The 25,074-nt window shown below is 49.3% G+C and overlaps 2 protein-coding genes across 4 annotated transcripts in view; one reads left to right on the top strand and one right to left on the bottom strand.

The window, feature by feature from the left end:
• DOCK2 (dedicator of cytokinesis 2) overlaps positions 1-25,074 on the top strand; it is a 395,036-nt gene that overhangs the window by 172,308 nt on the left and 197,654 nt on the right. For both annotated transcript variants that reach the window (XM_066273230.1, XM_066273231.1), the window contains exon 27: positions 681-776. In XM_066273230.1, the coding sequence (XP_066129327.1) occupies positions 681-776 (96 nt within the window). The remainder of the gene's footprint in view (positions 1-680; positions 777-25,074) is intronic.
• INSYN2B (inhibitory synaptic factor family member 2B) overlaps positions 17,567-25,074 on the bottom strand; it is a 108,931-nt gene continuing 101,423 nt past the window's right edge. For both annotated transcript variants that reach the window (XM_066273232.1, XM_066273233.1), the window contains exon 4: positions 17,567-19,992. In XM_066273232.1, the coding sequence (XP_066129329.1) occupies positions 19,806-19,992 (187 nt within the window). In that variant the 3' untranslated portion in view covers positions 17,567-19,805. The remainder of the gene's footprint in view (positions 19,993-25,074) is intronic.

Below are 25,074 nucleotides of genomic sequence, written 5' to 3' on the forward strand. Positions count from 1 at the left end.
TCAGCCTCTGCATCACCTGCCTAACCAATGCCCTGTGTGACAGTCCCTCCTTACTCCAGGTTAGATCCTGACGTTGACACAGGTGAAGAAACCGAGGTAGAGGGAGATTGAGTAACTTAGCCAATGGAGGACAATAATTCTTGAGACTTGTTTCGAGGTCCTAGCAGGGGAGCGCAGCTACTGTATACCCTTGACCGAAGAACGGTCCTCTCCTCTAGCGGGGAAGGTCGTCCTCTTCTACCGAGCGCGCAGCTTCGGGAGGGATGCACATGGAGCGGTGAGGGAGGAAGGGGACACCCGCCTAGCCAGCCAGAACAGCCGAATCAACCCTGGCGATCAATGGGGTGACAGCTGTCGCAGCCAGATCGCCCTCACATCCAGGACAATAATTCTTGATTGAGCTCCTATTCTAAATCAAAAGTTTCTGATTCCAGCGCTTCATCTCGTATTCACTGACATATATTAAGATGGTTAATGGAGTTCCTGGTGTCCAGTGCCTGGTAGTGATGGTGATGGAGATACAATGACAGTGACCGTGACGGTGATGATGATGATGCCGATGCCGATGATGGTACTAATGCTGGTGGTGGTGGTGATCTTGGCGATCACCATGTCTGACCACTGGAGGAGGTGTGCAGATATAAGGTCCCGGTGGTCACCCAGATGCCTCTGTGTTACAGGCCTTCACCTACCACCACATCCAGGAGATCATGGCCCAGCTGCTTCGCACCGTGAACCGGACGGTCATCACGATGGGGCGGGACCACGTCCTGATTGTGAGTAGCTCTCTTCCTCTTGTCAAACATTTCGTACTGTTCATGGTGAAGGAATGGACTTCCCAGAACACCGGACCGTGCTGAGCACCAAGCGCCGCTCCCTGCTTTGTTTTTTTGGAGTGCAAAGGGTCAGATGTTTTTCCTACCTGAGTTGGGAGAACATGAGCGTTTACTCAAGTTGCGGAAATAAAACAAGACTTAGGACTTGTCTACCCAGTTGGGTGTGCCGGTGGGGAGGGCACGTCTCTGGTAACGATAGAGAAGTGAGGGAAGCTCTGTGTGAGTGGGCCTGGCAGAATGCTTCGCATTCATGTCCACCAGGAACCTGGACTTCTGGCCTAGCGTCAAGCAATGCCCAGTCTCCGAGGTCCTGTGAGTGGCTTCATTGTGTGTGCACTTTTCCCATAGCTGTCAGTTAACGTCAGGCCACTGCTAAGTCTTGGCTTACTCTTCTGCACAAACACTATATTCCGTAGATCAGGAGACGCTGGCCCCATAGTCTAATTATTTTTTCTCTCCAGACAGAGTCCATCTCTAACCCTTGAACCTTTGCCTGTCTTGCTCTAAGCCAAGGGCCAAAAGCTAATGCTTACAGGGGCCAGTCACCAACATAAATATGTCCCACCGTGTCACTCTCTTTCTTGCTCAAGCTCTCCAGCAGTTTCCCATTTCACTCAGAGTAAAATCTAAACCGTTGCCGGGGCCTGAAATGCCCTTTGCCTGATGCTGATTCCTTTACATGTTCCTCCCACATGCAAAACGCAATTCCATCTGCCGTTGCCTTGGCTTGGCCCCTCTCTCTCTCCATCAGGTCTGACTGCTCGTTCCGTCACGTGAATCAGATTTTGGCTCAGGGTCACCTAACCAGAGAGGCGTCCCTGCCCCGACTCCCCTTTCTAAGGACCTGCTACTTCTCTCCAACCTCTTCAATGGCTGCACCTTACTTCTTTAAACTTGCTTAGTACTTATCACCACCTGAAATATAGATGGTATATATCCCTTTATTTACTTGGTTGCTGTCTGGCTCTCCTGGTGAGAAGATGAGCTCCAGGAATGGACCATAAGGAATTCTGTCTGTTTTGTTTATTTGCATCTCCAGACCCTACAACGGTGCCTGGCTGGCATGTAGTGGGTGCTTGATAAACCCTTGTGGAATGAATGAGTGAATGAATGAAGTGTACCAGGCAGGGACCCTACTGTTGAAAGAGGACGAGTGGTACTCAGCTCTGACGATGACACCATGTCGGACTGGGTCATATATGTTTTTCAGAACTCCCAACTTCTCGAGAGGAGCTGGAAGTCTATATACTTTATGCGAAATTTCCCGGCATTTAAGTGTTGGCGGAGAAGTCAAAGTGGATGTTGATTGTGGCTATACTGCGGTCCTGCTGCATGCACACAGAGCATTAGGTGCTCACTGTTATTCTGATCGTAGCTGGACAAGAACCTGTTCCTCGGAAGCAGTAGAGTGTAACAATCTGTTTATACCCATTCAGTTCCGTCCACTCGTGTCAAACACACGTGTACTTGTGTTATGGTTTTTTTTTTTTTTTTCTGAAGCTGGAAACAGGGAGAGACAGTCAGACAGACTCCCGCATGCACCTGACCGGGATCCACCCGGCACGCCCACCAGGGGCGACGCTCTGCCCACCAGGGGGTGATGCTCTGCCCATCCTGGGCGTCGCCTTGTTGCGACCAGAGCCACTCTAGCGCCTGAGGCAGAGGCCACAGAGCCATCCCCAGCGCCCGGGCCATCTTTGCTCCAGTGGAGCCTTGGCTGTGGGAGGGGAAGAGAGAGACAGAGAGGAAAGCGTGGCTGAGGGGTGGAGAAGCAAATGGGCGCTTCTCCTGTGTGCCCTGGCCGGGAATCGAGCCCGGGTCCTCCGCACGCTAGGCCGACTTGTGGTATGTTAACGCACATCTCAGGGAGTGGGGACATCACAGAGACACCAGCAGCAGTGCCAGACACGCCTGCCTCCCTGGGGCAGAACCACGGGGATTGGCCTCTCATTTGTCTCACTTACCATCCTTCCACCTTAGGAGTTGCATCATTTCTTATTCAGTTACCAGCTTCCATATCTGCGGCTCCCATAACACACCTGAGATAAGCATCTTCTGCTTCCCCTGCTCTTTCTTCCTTTGCTTTGCAGCCAGACCTAAGGATGATCATCAATCCATTTGGTCCGTCTCGTCTCATACATCACAGGCTCTTCTCTCTCACTCTCACACACTCTCTCTCTCTCTCTTTTTCTTTTCTCCTTGAGGAGTGATTCTTTAAAACAGTGTGGGGGTTATAGAAGGCACCACAGAACTGGTACCTGTGGTTTTCTTTCCTTGCTGTTGGGTACAACAGGGTTCTCTGTCCCTTTGCATTAACCACACGGGCAGGTAGCCGTGGCTTGGCCCTCATTCACTGCAGCCAGCTCTCTGAGCTTTCTCTTTGATGCCCTGCCCTGGCTGCCTACCCTTCCTCACTGCTGCCCCCTTAATCTTTCTGCCAAGACCCTCCCCCTACTCTAGAATGTTCAGTGGCTCCCCACTGTCTACCAAATTAAGTCATAAATGTCTTAGTCAACCCCTTCTTCTTTCATCTGGCCACAGCCAGATTTTTCCCTCCCGTTTATTTTTCTCCATCCAAATAATTCGGCTGAAATGGATGTCTGGACATCGCCCTGCCCGCCTGGCGTTCTCGGGTTCACGCTGCTCCCTGTGTCTGGAATTCCTTCCGTCTGCTGGAATCCTGCCTGGTCTTCAGGTCCAGCATCCATGCATTCGCTTCTGAAGCTGCCCCAGAACTCACCAAACTGATTGGCAGCCCCCCCCCCTTCTTCTATCTAAACCACCCAGCTTTCTCTTCCCTTTTTTTTTTTTTTTTTTTTTTTTTGAAAATCAGGTTTATTGCAGTATAATTTAGTCATGAAAATTTGATGATGAGTCTTAGTAAATACGTGGGGTGGTGCATATTTGTGTGTGTCTAACTTTAAAGGAAACTGTCAAACTTTTCCATTGGGCCTGTACCATCTTACATTCCCACCCGCAAGCAGTATTTGGGGGTTCTAGATGATCTAAATTATCTATGTTATCTACACTTAGAATTGTCAGTCCTTTGGATTATAACAATGCTAGTGGATTTATAACAATTCTAGTTGTATCTCATTGTGGTTTTAATTTCATTTCCTGAATGACTACTGATTTTGGGCATCTTTCTATGTGCTCTGCCTCTCTTTCTCTCTGTCTCTCTGTCTCTCTCTCTTTTTTTTCCTGAGTCATTGTAATCTGTGAACTGGCCATACATGGCTCCTCTCTTATCCCTAAGATTTTTGAGGCCCAGAACTACCTAGTCTGAAATGGGATAATAACAGACCTTTTCCACAGAGTTGCTGTAAGAATTAAATGAGATAGTATGTGAGCAGCATCTATCTGCACAGGTGTTTTTTATACATAATATTCATTCATTTATCCATTTAGGATCTTGCGAGACCTTCCAACATACTTGCACAAAGACTCTGAAATGACTTAGGTATGGTCTGTGCCCACAAGAAAACCATGCCCTCTTCCAGTGGGAAGTCTTTCAAGAGTCTCAAATCAACTGTATCCCAAACCCAACTCATCACCAGACCCCGGACGCCGCTCCACACTCTCCCTGCCTTCACCATCTCAGTTTATGGTATCGACCTCCTCTTGACCCCACTCTCTCACTCACCTGCCACTTCTGTTGCCCACTCAGTGCTGCTGTTTCCAGCACATCTGGCCTCAGTCCCTCCCCACCTGGCTCCCCATTGGCTCTCAGAGCCCCCGTACTTCTCCATTATTGGACTCATTGTCCTCGGTCCATTGCAAGGTGATTTTCTGTGTTTGTGATTCATACCTCCTACATGCTGTAGACTCCCGTGAGGGCCAGGACCACATTTTACTCATTCTTTTATCCTCAACACCCAGCAGGGTGTGTGGCACACGATGGGCACTCAATGAATGTTGAAATGCTGAATGAGTGAAATACGCCCCCAACATGGTGTGCTGTATCAGACCTCCATATTCTTGTGTGTGTGCTTCTCCTTCGGCTTAGACTGCTTTTTCTCCTTCAAGGCAAGGCTTTTTCTAACCATGGGGGGCCAGCCCACATGCCAGGGAGGGGTTGGCCTGCTCAGACTTTCCCTGCCCTCCCACCCTGGGCTGGTTCCAGGAACCTGGCAGAGGTTCTGAGTGGAAGCTGTGTCATTAGACTCAACGACCCTGGAGGTTGCTGGTGTAATTACCGCGGTGAGAGCATAGGGCCGGAGCTCGGGACGAATAGCAAGCACACCTCACCGGGGCAGGGCTGTGCCTGGCCGAGAAGGAAGGAGCAAGAAGGCTTTTCTAGAGACCTCGCTCCATGTTTGCAAAATAAGCACATCCAGCAATCCTGAGAATGGAACTCTTTCCTCCCAATTAAAGAAGATGATGTTGGAAAGTAATTATTCAGAGGTCAGGAGTTCCCGTTTTACTGCTGAAAGCCCCAATTTAACTTCAAGTTGCAATTTTTACAAAGAGGAGAGATCCCCATCGCAGCCGTCATTTTTAATTTGTCAGATACGGTTTTTATTGGTTACCTTCCATTGCTTGGGAATATTAAACAACCAATATTTCTGGCAAACACCGGACGTGTCAGGTATTTCTGAAATCCCGAGAAGGCTTGATCAAGCACGGGGCGGCTGCTTTCTCTCATGTCATTATAGGATTAAGTAGTGACATTTTCCCCTCTATTTGTAGGAGTGGGAACATTGTGATAAAGGGTGTTTGCTATTAAATTTACAGGAGCCATAGGGCTAGGATGATTGCTTCTTGTGCATAGCACATTGTAATTATCATTTGCTGGAAATAACCGTTCCTGCATTGCCCACCTGAACAATGAAGTGTTAATGGTGACAAAGGAGCAAAGGGGTATTTATTTTACCAAAACAAAGGGCAGGAAAAAGCTTTTACGTGGCTGCTGCCCTATCTTTCTTTCTTTGCCAGAATCTGGTTCGTCTATTTTATTTACTTACGTAACCAAAGACTTTGACTTTGAGGCCGAGGAAGGCAGCCTGGGTGGGTATAGAGGCTGTTTTGGGTGAGGGAGAACGGGAGAAGGTCCCCACATTCGTTCTGGAGAGAATCGCCTCTGTAGCTCTAGGCTGATTTCACGGCTCTAGACCTTGATTACTTCGGAGTGATGGGCTCTGTCATTTCCGAGATGTTTTTTCATACATCTGAGTGTCTTGACTTGGCCGCTGCCCATTCTCATTCCCCGTCTCCTAAGCTTCAGAGTCAGGGACAGAAAATAGACGTTGTTGGATGTACCAACTCTGGTGGGTTGGTATTAACGGCCATTGAGAAAGATTCAGAGGCCATGTCTTGGCTCAGTGGGAATGAGTGCTGAATTGATTGGTGATGTCTGCCAAGAGCATAAGACTGGAGACCTGTGATATGTGCAAAACACTTGCAAATATTATGTATGGACTGAAATCAACGGTGTTTTTCTGGTCCAGCCCAGAAGGTCTTGTATAAGCAATATTCTCTTCCACACAGTCTTGATTTCCTTTAAGAAGACTATGGTTTAAAAGCAGACGAGAATGGAAGAAACCAATAATCAGAGAGTTGACATTTTTATCGGGGAATGGTTTCTACATACCACACCTCGTATCTTATCAAATGTAAGAGGCACCATAATTTTATGTGCCCAAAGAAAGCAAATGTGCTACAATTAAACTGTGACACAGTGGTTTATTATTGCACTGATTGTACTCTTTACAGAGGTTAAAATATAAGAAAGAAAGTTGGACCTAAAATTCCTTCCATGTGGGTGGAGCACACCTTTGAGTCTTCACAGGTACTTGTCATCATCTCTCATTATTCAGGAGGCTAGACCGAACATCATGGCCAGTGTTGCACAGCTCGTAACAGGGTAGGACATGAACCCAGGGGCATGTGCTGTGCTGTTCCATAGGTTTGGAGGCAAGGTGAGGGAAAATTATAGGCTTGTTTGTGCAGGTGGAGGTTGTGGGGTATCTCAGGAAACCCTTCCTGGCCAAACGCATCTCACTATTGACTGCTCCAGAGAAGGCTGCCCCCTACCTCTGGCCTCCCGAGGGCTGGGGACAGACAACCCCACTGGGAGAACCCACCAGGGACCGTAAGCACTGCCAGAAGTTCTTGGAAAGGAAACAATCTGGTAATTTTATTGAAATTGGGATCTAGCTTTTATTTTGGGTAGTTAAAACAAGCCTTGGGGTGATATATTTTGGGCCTAATTACCCTTGTTTCTGCAGAGGAGTCTATTGAGTGTTTAAATAAAGGTAAATACAGTTGGCATCATGCCAGCTCCAGAAATTCAGAGCAGTTTGTTCAAAAATGAAAAAAAAAAATAGCGGAACTCACCCCATTCTTCACCTCATGATAGCACCGAAGACCCCAGAAAACACCCACGTCAGCAGGGAGCAGGGTTTCCAAGCTCTGACTTCCTTTCTTCAAATGGCAAATGACCCAGCTACATACTACTCTCTGCCACGCTGTGGGGCTATAGACCCCAGGAGGGCTGTGCAGGGGCCACCGCAAGGCAGTGAGGGCCAACTCTACCCAAGCCCGTCCCGTGGAGAACAGGTGTGAGGGCAGTCTAGGACTTGAAGAGGTGGGGTTCCCAGCCAGAAGTGGTCGGTTGACTCTTGACCTCAGCCACTCAGCACGTTGTTAAAAACCAGTATTTATACTAAAGTCATGTACTGAGCACATATCCTATTTCAGGCAGAGAGCTAAGCACCTTACTACAGGACTTAACATGCTCAGGTACTCATAGTTTACATATGAGATAGCTGAGGCACAGAGAGGTTCTAGAAATTGCCAGTAATCACACAACTTGTTATTGAAAGAACTAGGATTTGCACCCAGGCAGTAGTGCTCCCAGAGCCTCTGCTCCGAAGTAGCATACTGTTTTATACGCTCCTACACTATTAATGCCTGTGAATGTTGTTCTTTAGGCATCAAACATTTTAAAAGTACAAATGACCTACCTCCAATCCAGAGGCCGCCCTGCCTAGACCATGGAATCCAACGGGAATAACCTAGGTAGAAACTTTCAGAAACCTATAACACGGAACAGCATTCTCTTGGTGGTTTTATAACACTGAAATCTTTGGGATCAATCTCCTCAATTCTGGTCATTGAACCATAAAAACCCTATAAAATTGGAACAAGAACTTTTTGTTGACTTGAGCATTGGCACTTATGAAACAGCAGGTTTAACAGACAAAGCCAGCATGGAGACGTGGAGATGCTGAAGGGTTTGGGAGGGAGGGAGGGCCTCCTCCCCTCACACCCGGTCATCTCTAGGTTCTGTTCATTCGGGTCAAAAGGCCTCTCAAGTCCAGCTTCTCTCCACCACCAATGCCACTTTCCCAGGGCTGGCCACGATCATCTTTCATGGCCGCCATCGCTACATCTTCTAACAAGACACACGGCCTCCTCTCTTGTCCCCTTCAAATTCTTCACACTGTGGTCTTTGAGAGTGGTGCTCTCTTGGTGAGAAAGCGTCAGTGGCCCCATGGGGGGCTGAGAATCTTTGAGGCTGACAGAAGTTGTGATCCCCTGTCAAAGAGGAGACAGCAGTGAGAGGGCCGCAGCCCCTGGCCCGGGTCACACGCCCGGGAAGTGGGAAACGAGGGTCCTCCAGAGTGTGAGGCCAACGGCCTCATCACTTCATTATACGTGTCTGGGAGAATGTTTTCCGAGATGAACTGATTTGAGAAAATGCCTGGAGAGAGAGTAGAGGTGTGTGTTAGAGGGAAATCAGGTTAGGAAAGGAAAGGAACATACAAGACACCTGAAATTCTAGGAGTAACCAAAACGTGTTATCATTAGCTTGAGGGAGCTTGGTTGTTGCTTGATACGTAAATGTGGTGTGTGTGTGGGGGGGAGGGGGCTTTGCTTTAATAAGCATTTTGGTAATTGCATATCAAGGAGTCTTTGGCCTAAAATATATATGAAAAAAAAAAAACCACATTAGTATCTCAACTTCCAAGGAGCCCATGTTGGGAGCCCAGTTCTCAAGGTAGACGTTACGGTGCTGGGTCAAGTTCCCGAATGGCATGAAGTGTTTGCACAGAGGGAGAGGAAGAATTGGGGGGTGGGTGTAAGCTGGAGAAGCATTCTGTGCCTGCTCCCCACCCTGTATACAACCTCCTCTCATTTCTCAAGATCGTTTTCCTCAGGGCCCTCATTGTTCTCTGTCCACTTTTCAGTTACGATATTGCTGTGTCATGATGGAATCATCTCTTAACCCATCCGTGTTCCGTTCTGGACTAAGATCCTCGAGGAAACGGGCTGTGCCTGATGGTCTCGGAGGCTCCTGTCTGTAGGCCCAGGCCTCCTGGGCAGGGGGCCACGGGAGCATGTGTGTGGGGGGGAGACGACAGACCGACTGAAAGTAAAAAATTAATGTCTAGCTTTAAAAACAAGATGACTTAAAAAAAACAAGATGAGAAAAGATGTGTTTCACATCAGACTTTCCCTTAAGGAGCTTTTAAATATAAAATTCCCATATACTTGAGTGGCCCTGTGTGGTATAATTCTTTTAGACAAATTAAAGTTGGAAAGCTGGGGCATCAGAGCCGCCGTTGCTCTCCGAACCTTCCTTCCGTTCAGCGATGAGCCGCAGGTAAGAGGGTTAGAGGGGACATAAGCTCCAAAGTGTGTTAGAACAGCCGCTGCATTCTCCCTGGTCGGCCCCACCAGGCAGACCTTGACCACGGAGAGAGAGTGGTCTGAGATAAGGGGACCTTCCGTTCCTGCTGCCGCCCGGACAGGTCACACATAACTAGCGGGGGTACCTACGCCTTGAGGTTCCTCAGGGAAGGTGAACTCGGGCCCTGGAGAAGCCGGTGTCTGTGCTGGAGCCCCCCCCACACACACATCCCTCCCCCCAGGGGCTCCGGTTGTCAGCACCCAGAGAAGGAGAGGCAGAGGCAGAGACTGCGTCTGGGAATTGGACAGTGAGTCCTAGGAAACGCATGGCCAGCATGCCATCTTCCCAACAAAATCACCTCCAAATATCTCAGTGCCTTTCGGCTCCTGAGAGGGGAGCCAGACAGACCTGACTCCGCGTCAGTCATTTTCAGTGTGTTTCTAAAGGTGAGGCTCCGCGACATCTCTGGCCCTGATTCCTGGCACTAGAAGAGAGGCTAGCCTTGGCTTGTCCTTGGAGAACCTTAGAAACTTGAGAACTTCAGAGTGTCTGCCATCTGGGCATCAACTCAGCGCCCTCATGCCCAGCGTTGCTTTCTGAGGGCTGTGGAGTTGGGACGCCAGGTCTGGAGTCCGAAAGGATTTTACCGGCTGGGAACGGGTCCTTCTTTTCTCAAAAGGAGTGAGGAGGCAGTATTTCACGGCTAGGAGGGTTCCCACAGTCCTGCTCCTCAGTTGCCTTATCCGCAGAATGGGGCTCACAGTTATTACCTGTCCACCCCCGCTGAGGATTGAATAAAAGCTTACATGGGAAGCTCCCCACACAGAGCTTCACGCGTGGCCGGCCCTCGGTAGGTAAGAGCTGCTACTATTCTCCTTCAGTGTGAACATCTTCTCCCTACTTGGATGCGGGTGTCATGAATCAGACCACAAGCTGCGGTAGAGCCTCGGACTTGGGAGTCTCTCCTGCGTCTGTTAAATATTACTAAGCTGTTGCTACAGCTGGGTTGTGAACAAAGCCCCCTCGAGATGAAATCAGCCATCATATGTCCACTGCAAAGGCGGGGGTCCCAGACTGGAAGGAGGAATCCCATAACGGGGGGGTCCTTCCTTGAGAAAGGGGTTGGGGGACCAGAGCTGCCCACAGAGAAACCCAGCTGGGACAACTGAGGACCAACAGGCTTCCCCTCAGTCTCTCCCGTCCATGTTGTCCCTGCCCGGGACACCGGCCTTCTCAAGCGACCCACCGCAATCCATTCCATCAAAGGACCCTTCAAAATCAGAACCCGTTTTTCCAGACGAACACTACTTTCACCCAACGATACCTTTCTGCAGACATTAAATATTTATGATTGTTTCTAATAACACGAGAAAGTCTATGATGTAAGTATAGAGACAGGATTACAGGAATGCAGCAACAACAACGAGAGAGTCACCAGGGACCCTGAAGGTGGGCGGAGGGAAGAAATGCGGCCCCTCACCAGAGGCCTGGGAACTCCCGCAAGTTCTGAAGCTTAAATGATGTTGGCATCTTCTGCTTCAAGGACTCGTGGTTTGTACATTTCTATAATTTTACTTTTTCTAAAAATGATTTTGCTTTTCTTTTATAGTTAAGGAAAAAAAAACACCCTTAAACACTATTTAAAAAAAAGAAAAAGAACAGGAATTAATGAGATAGTCAAGCATTTTCTTGTCTATAATTTCACTTTTCTTCTAACCAGCCTGTGGTGCCAGAAAGCCAGATGGTTCCGCTTTAAAGGCAGAGGTGGGGGGGGGGGGTGGAGGTGAAGAGTTTCTTATTTAAAATTGTGCAGAAAAATCAGGGGCAGGAGTGCGGACTCTGGTCTTGTTCTGATCGGCCTCCCTACCCTGGATGTTTTATCTCCATCTTTTCTCCCAGTTCATTCAACAAACTCATGTATGAAGCAGTTACAGCATCTCAGGCAATGTGACAAACACTCTAAGGGTCCCAGAGATGTCAGTGACAGTTTCTGTTCCCCAGGACTTGGCTCCCTGGTAGAGATGAGTGGGCGGGAAATATCAAAATAATGTAAACAGCAGCCTGTGCAAAGCCCTGTGGGTCCTTAGAGGACAGAGTGACTAATCTCGTGGCAGGGGTGGGGGATGATCAAAAAAAGTTACAGGGAGGAGGTGACATTTAAATTGCCACGTGCTGTCTGGATAGGAGTTAGGAGCCCAAGCTTCCAAATTTGGTAGACCTTGAAGGAGCCTCAATCTTCCCCACCCTCACACTTGTGGGCTTTCACCAATTACTTCTCTCCCTCCAAGCCTCAATTCGTTCTTCTGGAAAATGGGAATAATCGTAAGCAACCTTTGTGATAACTTTTTGAGGAGTTGATAAGATAATGGAGACAAAGCATTCAATAATAATAGCCCGAATAATAATAGCCTGTTGCAGCTTCAAGAAACTAGAGCTTTTTTAAACACACACACGTTAGTAGTGTAGCTCCTGCTCATTTATCCTGCCAAAATGAAAATTATTTCCCATGGTAGATAGGTACTGGAACAGTGTCCCCGGTGGAGGGAATAGCATGAGCTAAGTCACTGATATGTCATAACCTCTAACGTTTTGGAAAGGGGCAGGAGATGGGTACAGGAGAACGTGACTGAGTAGTGGGAAGCTAGGCTATACATATGAGGCTGGAGTCAGATTGCAAGGAGCCTTGTTTGCTGTGGGAGGAATGTTATGCTCTAGAATGGTGCTGGGATCCGATCAAGGATTTAAAAAACAAACAAACCAGGGAACGTCAGCAAGGAGATGGCCGGGTCCGAGAGAGCTGGAAACGATACTGGAAGGTGGGCTGTGAAGGCCAGTGCCCTGGGCCGCATGGAGCAGACAAGGGCTCATGCTAAAGGACTTCCATTCAGCTCAAGACCTTTTGGACTTGAGACTTCACAAGGTAAGGAAAATAGTTGCTATTTTCAGAACACACTGTATAGTGGAGAAAGGGGTGAGAAAACTAGCCACAGCCCCACTCTAAGACAAATAACCATCACGAGAGAAAGACAAGGACAGCACTGAGAGGGTCAGAAGGAGGGGGCATGGCATCCAGGCGGGCGGATCAGAAAAGGACATGGACTTACTGTTAGACACCCATCCCCACAACGGACCATCACGAGCACAGGCAGCATCCGTACTTTCCTTGCCTGGCACAGAGAAGGGAGTCAACAACTGTTTATTGGAAAATAAGGGACTATGGACTGAGGTTCACCTGAGACGTTTCCTGAGAACTGGTGGGTGCGTTGAGTGGAGGAGAGAGAGAGCCCTTTCAGAAAGTCCCAACCGGTCAGTGGGCTGAGTTTGTGAATGTCAGTGCTCCCCCGTGGCTTTGGTTTCGTTCTCTTTGATCCCTAACTATGGGGAGCACATTGTTTCTTTCTTTTTTTTATTAATTTATTTTTATCTTGAAACAAACAAGCAAACAAAAGAGGACAACACGTCATTCCTCCTCTGCTCCGTTCGTCCTCCGTACAGGATCTGGGCGCGTGGCGCTGGGGCATTCAGGACTGGTGTGCTGGGTGGAAAAGCTGTCTGAGCCGCTCTTGGTTGTGACAATTAAAGTGACTCGGTCCATTTGGCTCAGGAGAAAGAAGGCTTTTCTGTCAGCGTCACCAGGGTATGGTGGCGTTGCCTGTGCTACCTGGGAAACCAGCCTGGGCACGAATGAGAGGTCATTGTGTTTAGCTGATGACTTAAATATATATATAATTGAGCCTTTGCCAAGGGGGGAAAAAGGTACGGGTTTCATTTGAGTGAAATTTGATGTGAGATAGCTATGGATTCTGAGAATCCGTGGAAGCCATTCGTGATAATAAAGCTTTTGTTTGCTTTGGGGCACATAATCCTTCGGTGTGATGTTTATCGTCCTGTCATATTAGTTGTGGTCCAAGCCAAGGCAGAACGCTCTGCCCAGAACGTCCCTTCAGTTAGACAGCCCCTGTCTCCTTTGAACTGCATTTTGGTCTGAAATGGACCCAGTCACATGGAGTAAATTCTGGCATTCTAATGGAAACATTACAGCAAAAATAGTTAACAATCTGCTTTAATTTCAAAACCAATTTTCCCCTTCACACAGTAAGGCAGGATCTTGGTAAAATGCACAAAACGCGTTGGGATTTAATTATGACGGCAATTTGTTCTGAAGCAAGGTTCAGCGGGCTGTCAGGATTCTGGAAAAGGGTGTTGGGGGCTTGGCAGTGGGGAGGGTTGGAGCGGCTTTGGTGTTCCCGGGGCCTGAATGCCACCCCGACCACAGTGGAAGCAAAGCCCCTGGTACATAGGCTGCTGAAGGTCTGAGTCTGTGGGAGGCGGGGTGCTCCCTGGGAGCCTGGGCACACCACCCCCACTCCCATCCTCATCCCCACCCCACCTCTACCCCACCCCTCTCCCACACCCTCATCCCACCCTTATCCCCACCCCATCCCCCTCCTCTTCCCTCTCCCTCTCTCCCACCCCACCCCCATCCCTCTCCCCCTCCCCCGCCCCTTCCCTCTCCCTTTCTTAACTTTAAACTTAGCCTAAGCTTAACATTACGCATTTTTCATTTAATCAACTAGCGGCAGCTTCCCAAATCACAACTTGTATCTCGGAATTTCGCTCGGATCTCAAACAAAAATACAGACCGAGTTGCAGCTCAGATCTTAAAAATTCGTATATTGATCTGTTTGTATCTCAAGGTACCACTGTCCATGTACAGGGGTAGCTGTGCCAGTGACTCTGATGGAGGGGTCCCTGGTGCCAGGGGGCTGTATGGGGGGCACCCAGTGTGGCATTCAGGGAAGGCCTCGCCTGGGAGACTGTGCCGCGGGGTGGGGACGACTCCAGGCGGAAGGACACGTGTGCACAGACCCTTTTGGAGTGTTGCATGCTAGATCTGAGGAACGCAAGGTCACCCGGTGTGACAGGAGAGCAGACAACACAAGGGCCTGTGGTGGCGTGTCCATGGGAGGGGTCCGGCAGAACATTCTGGGTCATAGTGACAGACCCAGTCGAACTTCCTGAGTTTATCAGGAAATCATTGAATGGCATTCAACCAGAGTGCGACGTGGTACAGACCTAAATTTTGCAATGACTGCTTTTGCTGCTGTGCGGAGAACGTGCTGGAAGGGAGGGGGGTGTGTGCGCGCGTGCACGGGCAGAGCCAGTCGGGACTCAGTGGGGGCCAGCAGAGAGCAGGCGGGGCTTTGGGTCCGAGGCCCCCTGCAGAGGGGTGTGCTTCCCTGGACCCCAGCTTTGTCTGGCACTGAGGAAACCCAGCTCTCGGTGTGCCCCTCACGGGCTGAGGGTCCCGTAGGAGGCCGGAAGAAATCAGATATTTGGGAAACCTCAGGAGCAGGGGTGACAGAGGTGTGATCAGTGGGAATTCAGGCTGTAATCTGATTGAAAGAAGGTAGGGAGGAAGGTTCTCAAAAGTGGTTATGAGCACGCAGTCGGCCAAACATGGGGCACAGCAGATGCCCCCAGTCCTGGAAATGGACTAGTCCCTCAGCTCCTTTTATTACAAACCATGCTCGGTGGGCGTAATGATCATAAAACATCTATGCTTTCTTGAACTTTAAAAAAAAATACATTTTTAGCATACAGAGGGTTGCCTTGAGCAGCTTAAAATGAGAGAGCCTTTTCAAGGGAGGGCTCGGGTGGGGCCCCCACTCAGCCAATGAAGAAACAGCACCAGGAGGTCGGAGTGGGTCTCAAGCCCGGTGACAGTGATTCCTGGAACTGCCCTGGGCTGTGGTGTCTGGTAGACTCTTAACCTGTCCCACCCACCAACCACCTGACTTCCCACATGACTGCTGGGAGTCCTGGGCCAGTCATCTAGCCTTCCTGAACTGCCTCCTGCTTACAATAGCCAGAACCCAAGTGGGGCACCTTTCACCTCTAGGATGTTTGACTCCAGGTAACAAGAATTCTTCATCCTGCAGCGTGCTATGCCGCACCCAACAGGGCTGTGTCTCATGGATCTCTGAGGACTTGGTTAATGAACGTCCATTGTCATGGTTTCTGGTCTTACTCAGGGCGGGAAGAGTTCATTTTTTATCAATACCACTTTTTTTTGCCCTGAGAAAATTCAAAGCCTCTTTCTGAAAGCCACTGACGCCTAGGAAGCTATCTTCGTCCTCTCTCTCAATTCACTTCCTTTGACATAGGAGTGCCTACGCATTTATTGAGCGCCTGGTGTGTGCCTTCCATTGGGTTCAGGGCTTTCTCCCACTGAACTGTCAGATGCACTTGTAAGGCAAGGCTTATGTTCAGTATTGCAAGAATCAGAGGTTCACTGGGGCTACCTGTCCCCAGGTTACCTAGCACAAAGAAGGTAGCAGAAGATCCAACCCACAATTTCTGAATCTGTGTCCAGCTTTCCCCCTCTAAATAGGTAAATAAGCTGGTTTTAGATGGCTCATGGACAAGGCAGAGGGGAAAAGTTGAATCACACGATGAGAAGGTATTTTTCTTTTCAATTCTCAAACATCCTGATTAATCAAGTGGAAAACCTATCTGGCACCAAAGCAGCTTTAGCACATGTTGAATATTTGCTAACTCCCTTTTGGAAAAAGAAAGCTGGTCTCAGGCTTGGTACCTTCAACATTCAACAGTCTCTGGCAAGAGTTTAATAAAATTAGGCCCTGGCCAGTTGGCTCAGCGGTAGAGCGTCGGTCCGGCATGTGGAAGTTCAGGGTTCAATTCCTGGTCAGGGCACACAGGAGAAGCACCCATTTGCTTCTCCACCCCTCCCCCTCTCCTTCCTCTCTGTCTCTCTCTTCCCCTCCCGCAGCCAAGGCTCCATTGGAGCAAAGATGGCCCGGGCGCTGGGGATGGCTCCATGGCCTCTGCCTCAGGCGCTAGAGTGGCTCTGGTCACAGTGGAGCGATGCCCCAGAGGGGCAGAGCATCACCTCCTGGTGGGCATGCTGGGTGTATCCCGGTCAGGCACATGCAGAAGTCTGCCTGACTGCCTCCCCACTTCTAACTTTGGAAAAATAGCAAAAAAAAAAAAAAAAAAAATTTAATAAAATTATTTTATCTTCTATATTAGGAACATTGTATTGTTTCTCCTTGTGGTAGTGACACAAAGTTGCCTATAATACTAAATTATAGGAAAAATAAATAAAACTGTTGAATAAATTATAGGTCTGGTGTATGGGCATAGTAATGGTAAAAATCATGAATGGGTATTCTTCCGAATGAGCTGGGAACGGTTCCATTCATTCACCGCCTGCCTTGTTCCCGGGACACGTGCCTCATGTGACCATTGTGGCTCTAAGTTCTGAATCCGTTCTTTGTTCGTTTTCCTGGGAAACCTGTAGAAGAGCTTAGAATGAAACTATCCCTGTCATTAGGGCCGTTGGAGTATCCATCTCAAGTTTGAATTTTATAACCCAAATCAACCCAAGCTAATAATGGAATCTTAAAACCTAGGAAAAATATGTAAGTTTATTGCAAAAGATAATATCCCATTTAAAACAGTTTAGAAATTTACAAAACCTTACATTATACATAGTTGTTTTTTTTTTTTTTTTAAGAAGGTGCTCTACAGATGAGCTGGTATTAATTTCCAAGTATAGTGAGTACACATTTTTTTTCTTAACTACAGAGAAAGCAGCTACATAAACTCCTGCAACTTACATTGATCAGTCTTTGTTTTCCCCTTCCGTTTTATAAAAGTATTTTTTGTTAATATCTCTCCATAAAACCATATAACCTCAAGTACAGCTTTTTTTTTTTTTTTTTTTTTTTTTTTTGTAGATTATCATGGTAGATGTTACATAGTATTTTACAAAGAAGTGATTTTCACATGAGTAGATGGGTGGAGAGTTTTGGTATTTGTGTGTGTGTGTGTGTGTGTGTGTGTGTGTGTGTGTGTGTGTGTTTAAACAGAGGTGATGTTTTTGTTAGCAGGAAGATGTTTGCTGAATCCTTTTCCCTCAGAATGATTTTGAATGTTCATTTCCCAGACGAGACCTCCTTTCCCAGTTTCAGGCCGGCGGCCTGAGCGATGCTGTGTTGTGCTTTGGTATAGAATCATTGCGGACTCATTTGGTTGTATCTCTAGAAATGTTAACATTTTCTAAGCCCGGTTTCATTTTTTTTTTTTTTCCCAGTGGAGGATTTATCTGAGGCCCCTAACTCAACGTACGTGTATAAGAACGTGCGCTTTTTGGCTAGCCAGAGTCTGGGCTATACTTCCTGTGGGCGCCGCCTCTGCATCATTCTAGGCTAACTTCGGCAAACGGTCGAGCTCAGCTCCATCCAGGCCGTTCTGCTCACTGGGTGCTGGACCATGCAGGAGAGCTTAGAAAGCAGGCGGAGCAGGTGTTTGTGTATCTCTCTGCATCTGCGACTGGACACACGGGCCCTGCAACCTTAAACAGTTTGTCAGAGGCTCCTGGGCGAGGCTCTTCTGTTGCCTGGGTCTCTTCATCCCTGGAACAGGGTTATTTTTCGCTCTAGCATGCCGGCCAGGAATATAAATTAATTTGAGAATTAGTGTAAGCAAAGCAAGTTAGGATGGAAGCTCTACTAGAAGATAAAATTACGTAAGAGATCCCATATGATTTAGCGATATTGGATTATCCTCTCTGCTGTTCTTTTCCGCTATCGGGGCCAACGGAGAGCTGATTGTGCGGATGCAGAGGGATCTGTGGCTTTTAGCCAGTGGTGGCGTATCTTATTGAAATGTGGCTTCCTAAGTATGACAAGTGTATTTATCTTAATTCCAACTTCGCATTATGGATGCCGGTCTCATTTTGTGGGTTTAAACATCACACTGGAAACAGAACAAGAACATCTTGAATGACATTCCCCAAACTTAAATAAGCGCGAGCCCAGGTTCCCTGCCAAATTCCCCTCTCGCTCTCACTGAAATAGCTGGTGCACTGCAGCGCGTGGCAGGAGCAGGTGCAACTGTCAGAGTGGTTGCTCGATTCGTCTCAATTTGCAGTGGGAGCAGGGTACGCTCATCCCACGTCCGCCCGGGATGCTGGACTCCGCAGGCTCTCGCTCAGACACCTGATCTTGAGCAAAGCGGGTTATGAAATGCCTGCTCCACTGACTACCGTGTTGAGCCCTAGGCTCCCCTTTCCTAAGCAGCATCCGATCCGTCCAACTGCAGGCTGGGGGAGAATGTAACGAGAAGGAACAGAAAGAAGCCTTGCCATCTCACCCCTCCTCCTCATCCCCAAGAGTATGTAGCAACTACTTAAATATATTATGTTAGTAGTTTGTTCAGCCATGCAAGTTTGACTGGACCCACAGGTACAGGGGGTCTTGTCAAAAGAATGAGCCAGACTTTGAAAGAATTCAGACTTTGGGAAGGATAGGTCTTTAATACTAAAATGGAAAAAAAAATATATATATATATCCCCTCATCCCTAGTCCTGATCCTTCTTCTGTCAGGTGATCATTGCCTGGTCACCGGGAAGGGAGATTATGTAGATTACTATATAGTTCTGAACCTATCTACGAAGCTATGGCAGGGATGAATGAAGGAGAACCAGAGTTGTGTTTTATCTCAGTCTTGTTTATGTGATCGGTCAGATGAAACAGACAGGCTGCCGGGTCTCATGACCTTAAATGTTGTGGGGAAAGTAACTGTGGAATCTTCCAAGTTCAAACCCCAAATGAGATCCCACCCACGTGCCAGGCCATCTCCGGCCCCAGGCTGAGAAAGGGACATCTAAGGTGGGTCCTGGAGCTACACCTGCAGACTGAAAGGCCCACAGAGCAGAAGATGACAAATCCTTGACTCGGGATCAAGAGGCTAATTGAAAATGAAAGCGACCCAGCCCGCCAGGCCCTCGCGCCTTCCGACGCCCTGGCCGTATCCGTCGCGCTTACGCACGCTAGCTAGGGTCTTAGAGAGAGTGCTGGTTTACGGATCTAATCCTCTCTGCTGTCTCTGTTTAAAACCCTCCTCTGTCTTCCCGCTCTGCACATCATTTCTTTCTCCTTTCTTTTGGGAGGACACACCACGCATGAGAAGGAAATGCCTAGCGTTGTCAACGGGGGCTCTCTGCTCATGATGGGAAGGGATCTAGACTTGCCAGCCAGGATGTGGCCTGGCTGGTGTGACAGGGAGCTAGGCAAGCGGACACTCTTGGGTCCGTGAAGTCCTCAGCCAGCGGCGGCCCGCGCTCAGGTCGCGGTCAGGGGTTGTCAGCAGCGGGCTGAACCAGCCCCGATCTGTCCCGTGTTGTCGTGGGCTGAGTTGCTCATGGCCCAGGACCTCTGCTAGGACACAGAGAAAGCCTGAGGACAGTGGCCTCCCCCTCCTCGGGGAGGCGTTTGCGGAAGGCCTCGGGCCTGGTCCCAGCCAGCTCAGATCCACCAGAAGCACTTCTTCTTCACTTTCTTGGTTTTCCGCCTCAAGTCCTGTTTCTCGGGAACGGGGGGCTCTGCTGGGGACTTGGGCGGGGGCGATGGCTCCTCAGCGGCTTCTGCCTCCTCCAGACTCTGTAGGACCTCGTGGAACCTGCCTTCCTGCTGCCGGAAATCGTACTCTACGCTGGAAAAGACAGAGGGAGGGAGGAAAGTAAACTCAAATCAGCACGTGCGGAGTTAGCATCGCCCAGGGGCCCATGGCTGTGGGAGAGCCTGAGCTTAGGTACCTGCAGGCTGTGTGACCTTGGAAAAGTCGTGCCACCTCTCTGATCCCCCAGCTCCTCACTGATGGAATTGGCACCCGTAACGCCTTCCTCTTGGGGACGTGCTGAAATTTAAGTGAGGCATGCAGTGTGGCAGCCCCAGAGTAGGTATTCCGTAAACATCACTCCAATCTTTCTCCCATTCATTTAATGCTCCTAATTCTTAATCTTTCTCCATGTTCTGCACGAAAACTGCTTCATTGTAAAAGATGTGAATAATACAGAGGAATAGATAATACATCTGACACCTCAGTTTCCTCATCCAGAGAATGGACAAAATGATAGCACCAATCTCAATGGCTTTCTTTGGAATTTAAATATGTGTGTGTGTGTGTGTGTGTGTGTGTGTGTGTGTGTGTGTGTGTACATATTAAGCAAGAGACTACAGATGAAGTGTTTAGAGCAGTGCTCAGCATGCGGTAAGCCCCCCGTCTGTGTCAGTCAGCTCCTATTACTGTCACTCTTGTCATCAATCGGCATTATTACTACTGATACATTAAGTCTTGCCTTCGCCTTGGTTCTCAACCTAACTCTGTGTCTTGGAGAGTTTTATATACACCTTTACCTCATAGTCCTCCTCAGTCCAGACACACTTAAACACACTCCTTCGATGGGCACGTCTAAATCTCGTTTTTGCTGTTTGACTTGTGGCTCTTGGAGCCACTTATGTACAGACTCCATTGTATGGTCTGTACACTGGTCAGCGAGGTGGACAGGATTGACATCGGGGACCAGGGTTCCCTCTCTGCGGTCACGGAGTACGGAACCGCTGGCCTGCACAGTGGTGCTCACACACCCCGACCTCTGAGGGCCTGGGAATCGGGCTGGCAGGCGTCGGGGACCTCAGCTCAGCCTTTCCCAGAACCGGGAGAGCCGGTCCGGAAAGAATGCACCCTGCTGGCTGTGCGTGGGCTCCCTCCAGGCTGTGCGTGGGCTCCCTTTGCGCTGTGCGTGGGCTCCCTCCGCCCAGAGCTGTCCACTTTCCTCCCCAGGAGACTCACTGAGGGAGGCGTTCCCAGTGCCGGGGGGCTCATAAGAAGGCTCTGGAGGTTTTAGACGTGTTTGTTGTCTGGTCTCGGACTGGAGGTCTCAGAAGGCCAAAGATGAGGAGCCAGTGTGGGCTTGGGGAAGGGACGCCGTCATGGAAACGGCACATGCTCCTTGTGCAGCAAGGAAGAAACGAAATGTTTCGTATGGAAGACGAAAGATGCCCACATTGATTTGGGACGTGGCCTTTCCACCCGGCAGGGACCGATAGGAGCTGTCATTAAAGGGACAGTTGTTCCTGAATACTATCCCGGTGTCACTCCCCAGAGACCCAGGATCAGACAAAGTGCTGCTGAAAAGGCAAATTACGGTCGTTACACATCATGGCGAACGAAGACCCCCGACAGCGCCTTGTCACGGGCATGCGGAGATGGGAGAAGCTGAGGAGACGGACCGGGCGTCAGTGCTGAGGGATGCCGGGGAGGAGCGGCTGGTTATTTTGTTTCTGTATTTTTGATAGGCTTCATTTAGATTTTCTTCTCCTCGGCTCACATCCTCTTACTTTCTGTTCCTTCCTGGTCCCCTTGGTCGGGACAGATTCCTAGCTGGGTGACCTATATAGTGGATAAGACACAGGCTGTGTTTTTCAAAGCCAAGTTCCACAACTGATTAGCTCTGAGATCTTGGGCGGGGGGGGTCATCTGTCACTTTTTCCAGCCACAGTGTCCTCATCTGTAAAATGAGCATGGTACCCACTCATAAGATTCTCAGTGAAGTTTAAACGACATAATGCACCTGCAACACGCGGCGCAGAGCGGAGCACTTAGGATTCAGCCAGCCATTCAGCAATCATTTATTATCTCCCGCCTGCCAGGCCCTGGGCTAGGGGCTGGGGAGGAGTGATAGACAGACAGACAGACAGACATTATCCTGGCCTCCTGGTGCTGGCAGGCCAGTGGCTCTGTGTCCTCAGTAAACGCTAGCCAACACAAGAGCTATAAGAGACCTGCTAGCCACAGCACAGGATTTGCCAGGTCAGGGGGCAGAGGTATCCACTGGGGCACACCCTGAGGATCCCCCTCACAGGGTGCCCTGCCCAGCCCTGCACCCCTCTCTGTCTCTGGGTCTGGGGAGTGGGTCTGTATGCACTACCTACATCTCGGTCTCCCAGTGGACACTTCAGAGGCTGGGAAAGGGTTGTCGCCTGCAACCTCTTCATTGCTTTAAAGAAGAAATCTAAAGCAACACGTTGCAAACTCTGATTATCACCTTCTCTAGCAGGAGTTCACAGATAGGGAACAGTCCTAGTTGCAGTTCTCCTGGCTCCTGATCATAGCCCTGCACTCTCTCCTGAGGTAGAGAAATAACCTTCATCCTGGAGCAACGGAACCAAAGGAAGTGGGAACCCCCTGCTCATTCTAGGACTTTCCTGTGCTGTCTGGTAAAAGACATTCTACCCACCCATCCACCATCTATCCACCCACCCAGCCAGCCAGCCAGCTGGCTTGTGGCCTGACACAGTGCTCAGTCATGGGACACAACAGTAAGACAGAGAGACATGGATACTGCTCTTGTGACTCTTAACTTCTCAGTGTGTAAATAATCATCTTACTTCTCAGGTGATTAAACAAATACTGCTTTACAAATACACTTTGTATTTATCTCAACCATCCCTACTTTCCAGCTCTCCTTCCATACACCTCTACCAAATCACCTGCGCGTACACAGAACCAGCTTCCTTTCTTCTCCCTAGACGCGTCCCTTCTCTGACTTCATCATTCGAACAGACAAACAAACAACAACAAACCACCAGAGTTGGTCAAGCAAGACTCACAACAGCATCCTGATACCAGTTAGAAAAAAATAGTGCTGTGGGCGAATCCAGAAGGTGTACAGAACTGGCAGACGTGGGCAGGAAAAAGCCAGGAGACAGGACGGAGCTCTGTCTCTTTGTCACACTTGAAAGTGTAGCCCAATGTAGAGGCTAGAGCATGGGCTCCTGAGTAGAACACCCCTGGGTTTGAACCGAGGCTGCACCACTGCCCCGGCCGGGTGACCTTGGACAAGTTGCTTCTCTTCCTGAGACTCCATTGAGGGAGTAGGGGGTCATTAAGCTCTCTCACCAGGTAGTGCATAGGTGGGACACAATGACTGGTGAAATGTCCCCACGTAGGATGTGGCCTCTGCCCGCTCCACCCTTCACGAAGTCTTTTGTCTTCCTGTCTTAGGGGATGCGTGTCTTTCCTCCTCTCAGGCCTTCAGGTCTTCAGTAATTGTATACCTTGCCAGCAACATCCCTCTCCACCCCTCCGCTCCATGCACATTCAGGGAAGAATACATTCTATGTTTCTATGGAAACACCACAGGGTTCCAGTCTAATCACGGGGACTTGGAGATCCCCCCACACCGTACCACCCTTCTTGCAGCTGCCCTCACTGCGCGTGACAATCGCAAGGGGGCTGAAAGTGACTTTCTTTTTCAAGGCCAGGCACAAAGCAGAGTCTGGAGAAGTGTGTGCACTTTGGGAAGAAATTGATTAATGCTTTTTTTTTTTTTTTTTTTCGGCCAAAGCAATTTATTAACATAAAGGAAAATTGTCACTTTCCTTCTTGTTCTTCTGTTTGACAAACTACTCTGTAGTGCAGAGGAGAGGCGAGGGAGTATATCTGTTTTGGTAGCAGCTGCCTGAGAAGTGGGCAGAGAGGGCCGTGTCCCCTCTCATCTCTCTGTCATCTTACACCTGGGTGGAGAAGAGGAGATACCCCTCCACTGCCTTCTCACGCCTTTTCAGCATCCTCTTGATCAGGGGAATTCTCCTTGGTGAGAATTCAAGGAGAGGGTTGTTTGTAGATTCTGGGGACTGGCCGTCTGCCTCGGCTTTGGTAGGAAAGTGAAGAGCAGGACCTCTTTTAACCTCCCCTCCCCTCCTCTCCTTCCTCTTCGTCTCCTTCCCCTCCCGCCCTTCACATCTTCTGCCAGCTGCCCGTAGTCCACATGGGTGAGGAGGAGAGCTGAGTGCTTAGTTTACAGAGCTCTGGCTCACAATGGGGGCGGACGGTGGTCAAGAAATTGTTACAATACAGGAGTCAGACCTGGAGCCCTCGAGGCCGTGCGGAGCATTCCAGGTCAGTGAGGTGGGTGGGTCTTGTGCGGAGCAGCTGACACGGGGTCCAGGGCCGCCCCACTCATTGTCGAAGGGAGCCCGAGAGCCCTCCCCATCGGGGATGTCTGCGCCTGCTACCTCTCATTAGGAAGTGAGCTGTGTGTAGCCCGGGAGCGGGGGTGGGGGTGGGTGGGGGGGAGCTTCCCCGTCCCCTCTCAAGGGCACCGCACTAATCTAGCTGACAAATCAATGCTCCCGCCATCCTGCCAGGTGAAAAGCAGAAGAATGTTTTTCTAGGCAATTGGAAACAGTGGGAAGCCTAAGTCATGGCTTGTCTGGAAGAAGAAATAATGAGAAGCAAAAAGGAGATAAATCCACTGCTACACGAGCAAAGAGCAGAGCCGGGTTCTGGATGCAGTCGCTGGCTGGCAAGCTGAAGTCGGGTTCGCCGAGGAGAGACGGCGGTTTATGCAGAAACGAAAGTGAGCAATAGAAACCTCTTCCTTTTACATATGTAGCACTATCAAATTGCAGGTACTTCAGATCCCTGTTTGCATTTCATCCTCCTGGTAGCCCAGGAGGATGGGAAGGTGGTTCTCCCCGTTAAACTGACAACCGAGGTGGCAAAGAGAAGTCCCGTGGTGAGTTATGATCAGAATGTAGCCTGGTTCCTAGACTCTCAGTCCTTTGTTTTTATTAAAGAGGAACTAAATGTTTTAGCCCACGGCCTGGCTATCATCAGGGTCTTCATCTAAGAAGAAGAAATAACGGCAAAGTACCTGGACCATGTTAGGTGAGGACACATGGCAACTTAGAAGAAGAAGAAGGAGAAGAAGGAGAAGGAGGAGGAGGA

The sequence above is a fragment of the Saccopteryx bilineata genome, chromosome 4 (assembly GCF_036850765.1).
Source record: "Saccopteryx bilineata isolate mSacBil1 chromosome 4, mSacBil1_pri_phased_curated, whole genome shotgun sequence".
In the NCBI taxonomy this organism is placed as follows: Eukaryota; Metazoa; Chordata; class Mammalia; order Chiroptera; family Emballonuridae; genus Saccopteryx; species Saccopteryx bilineata.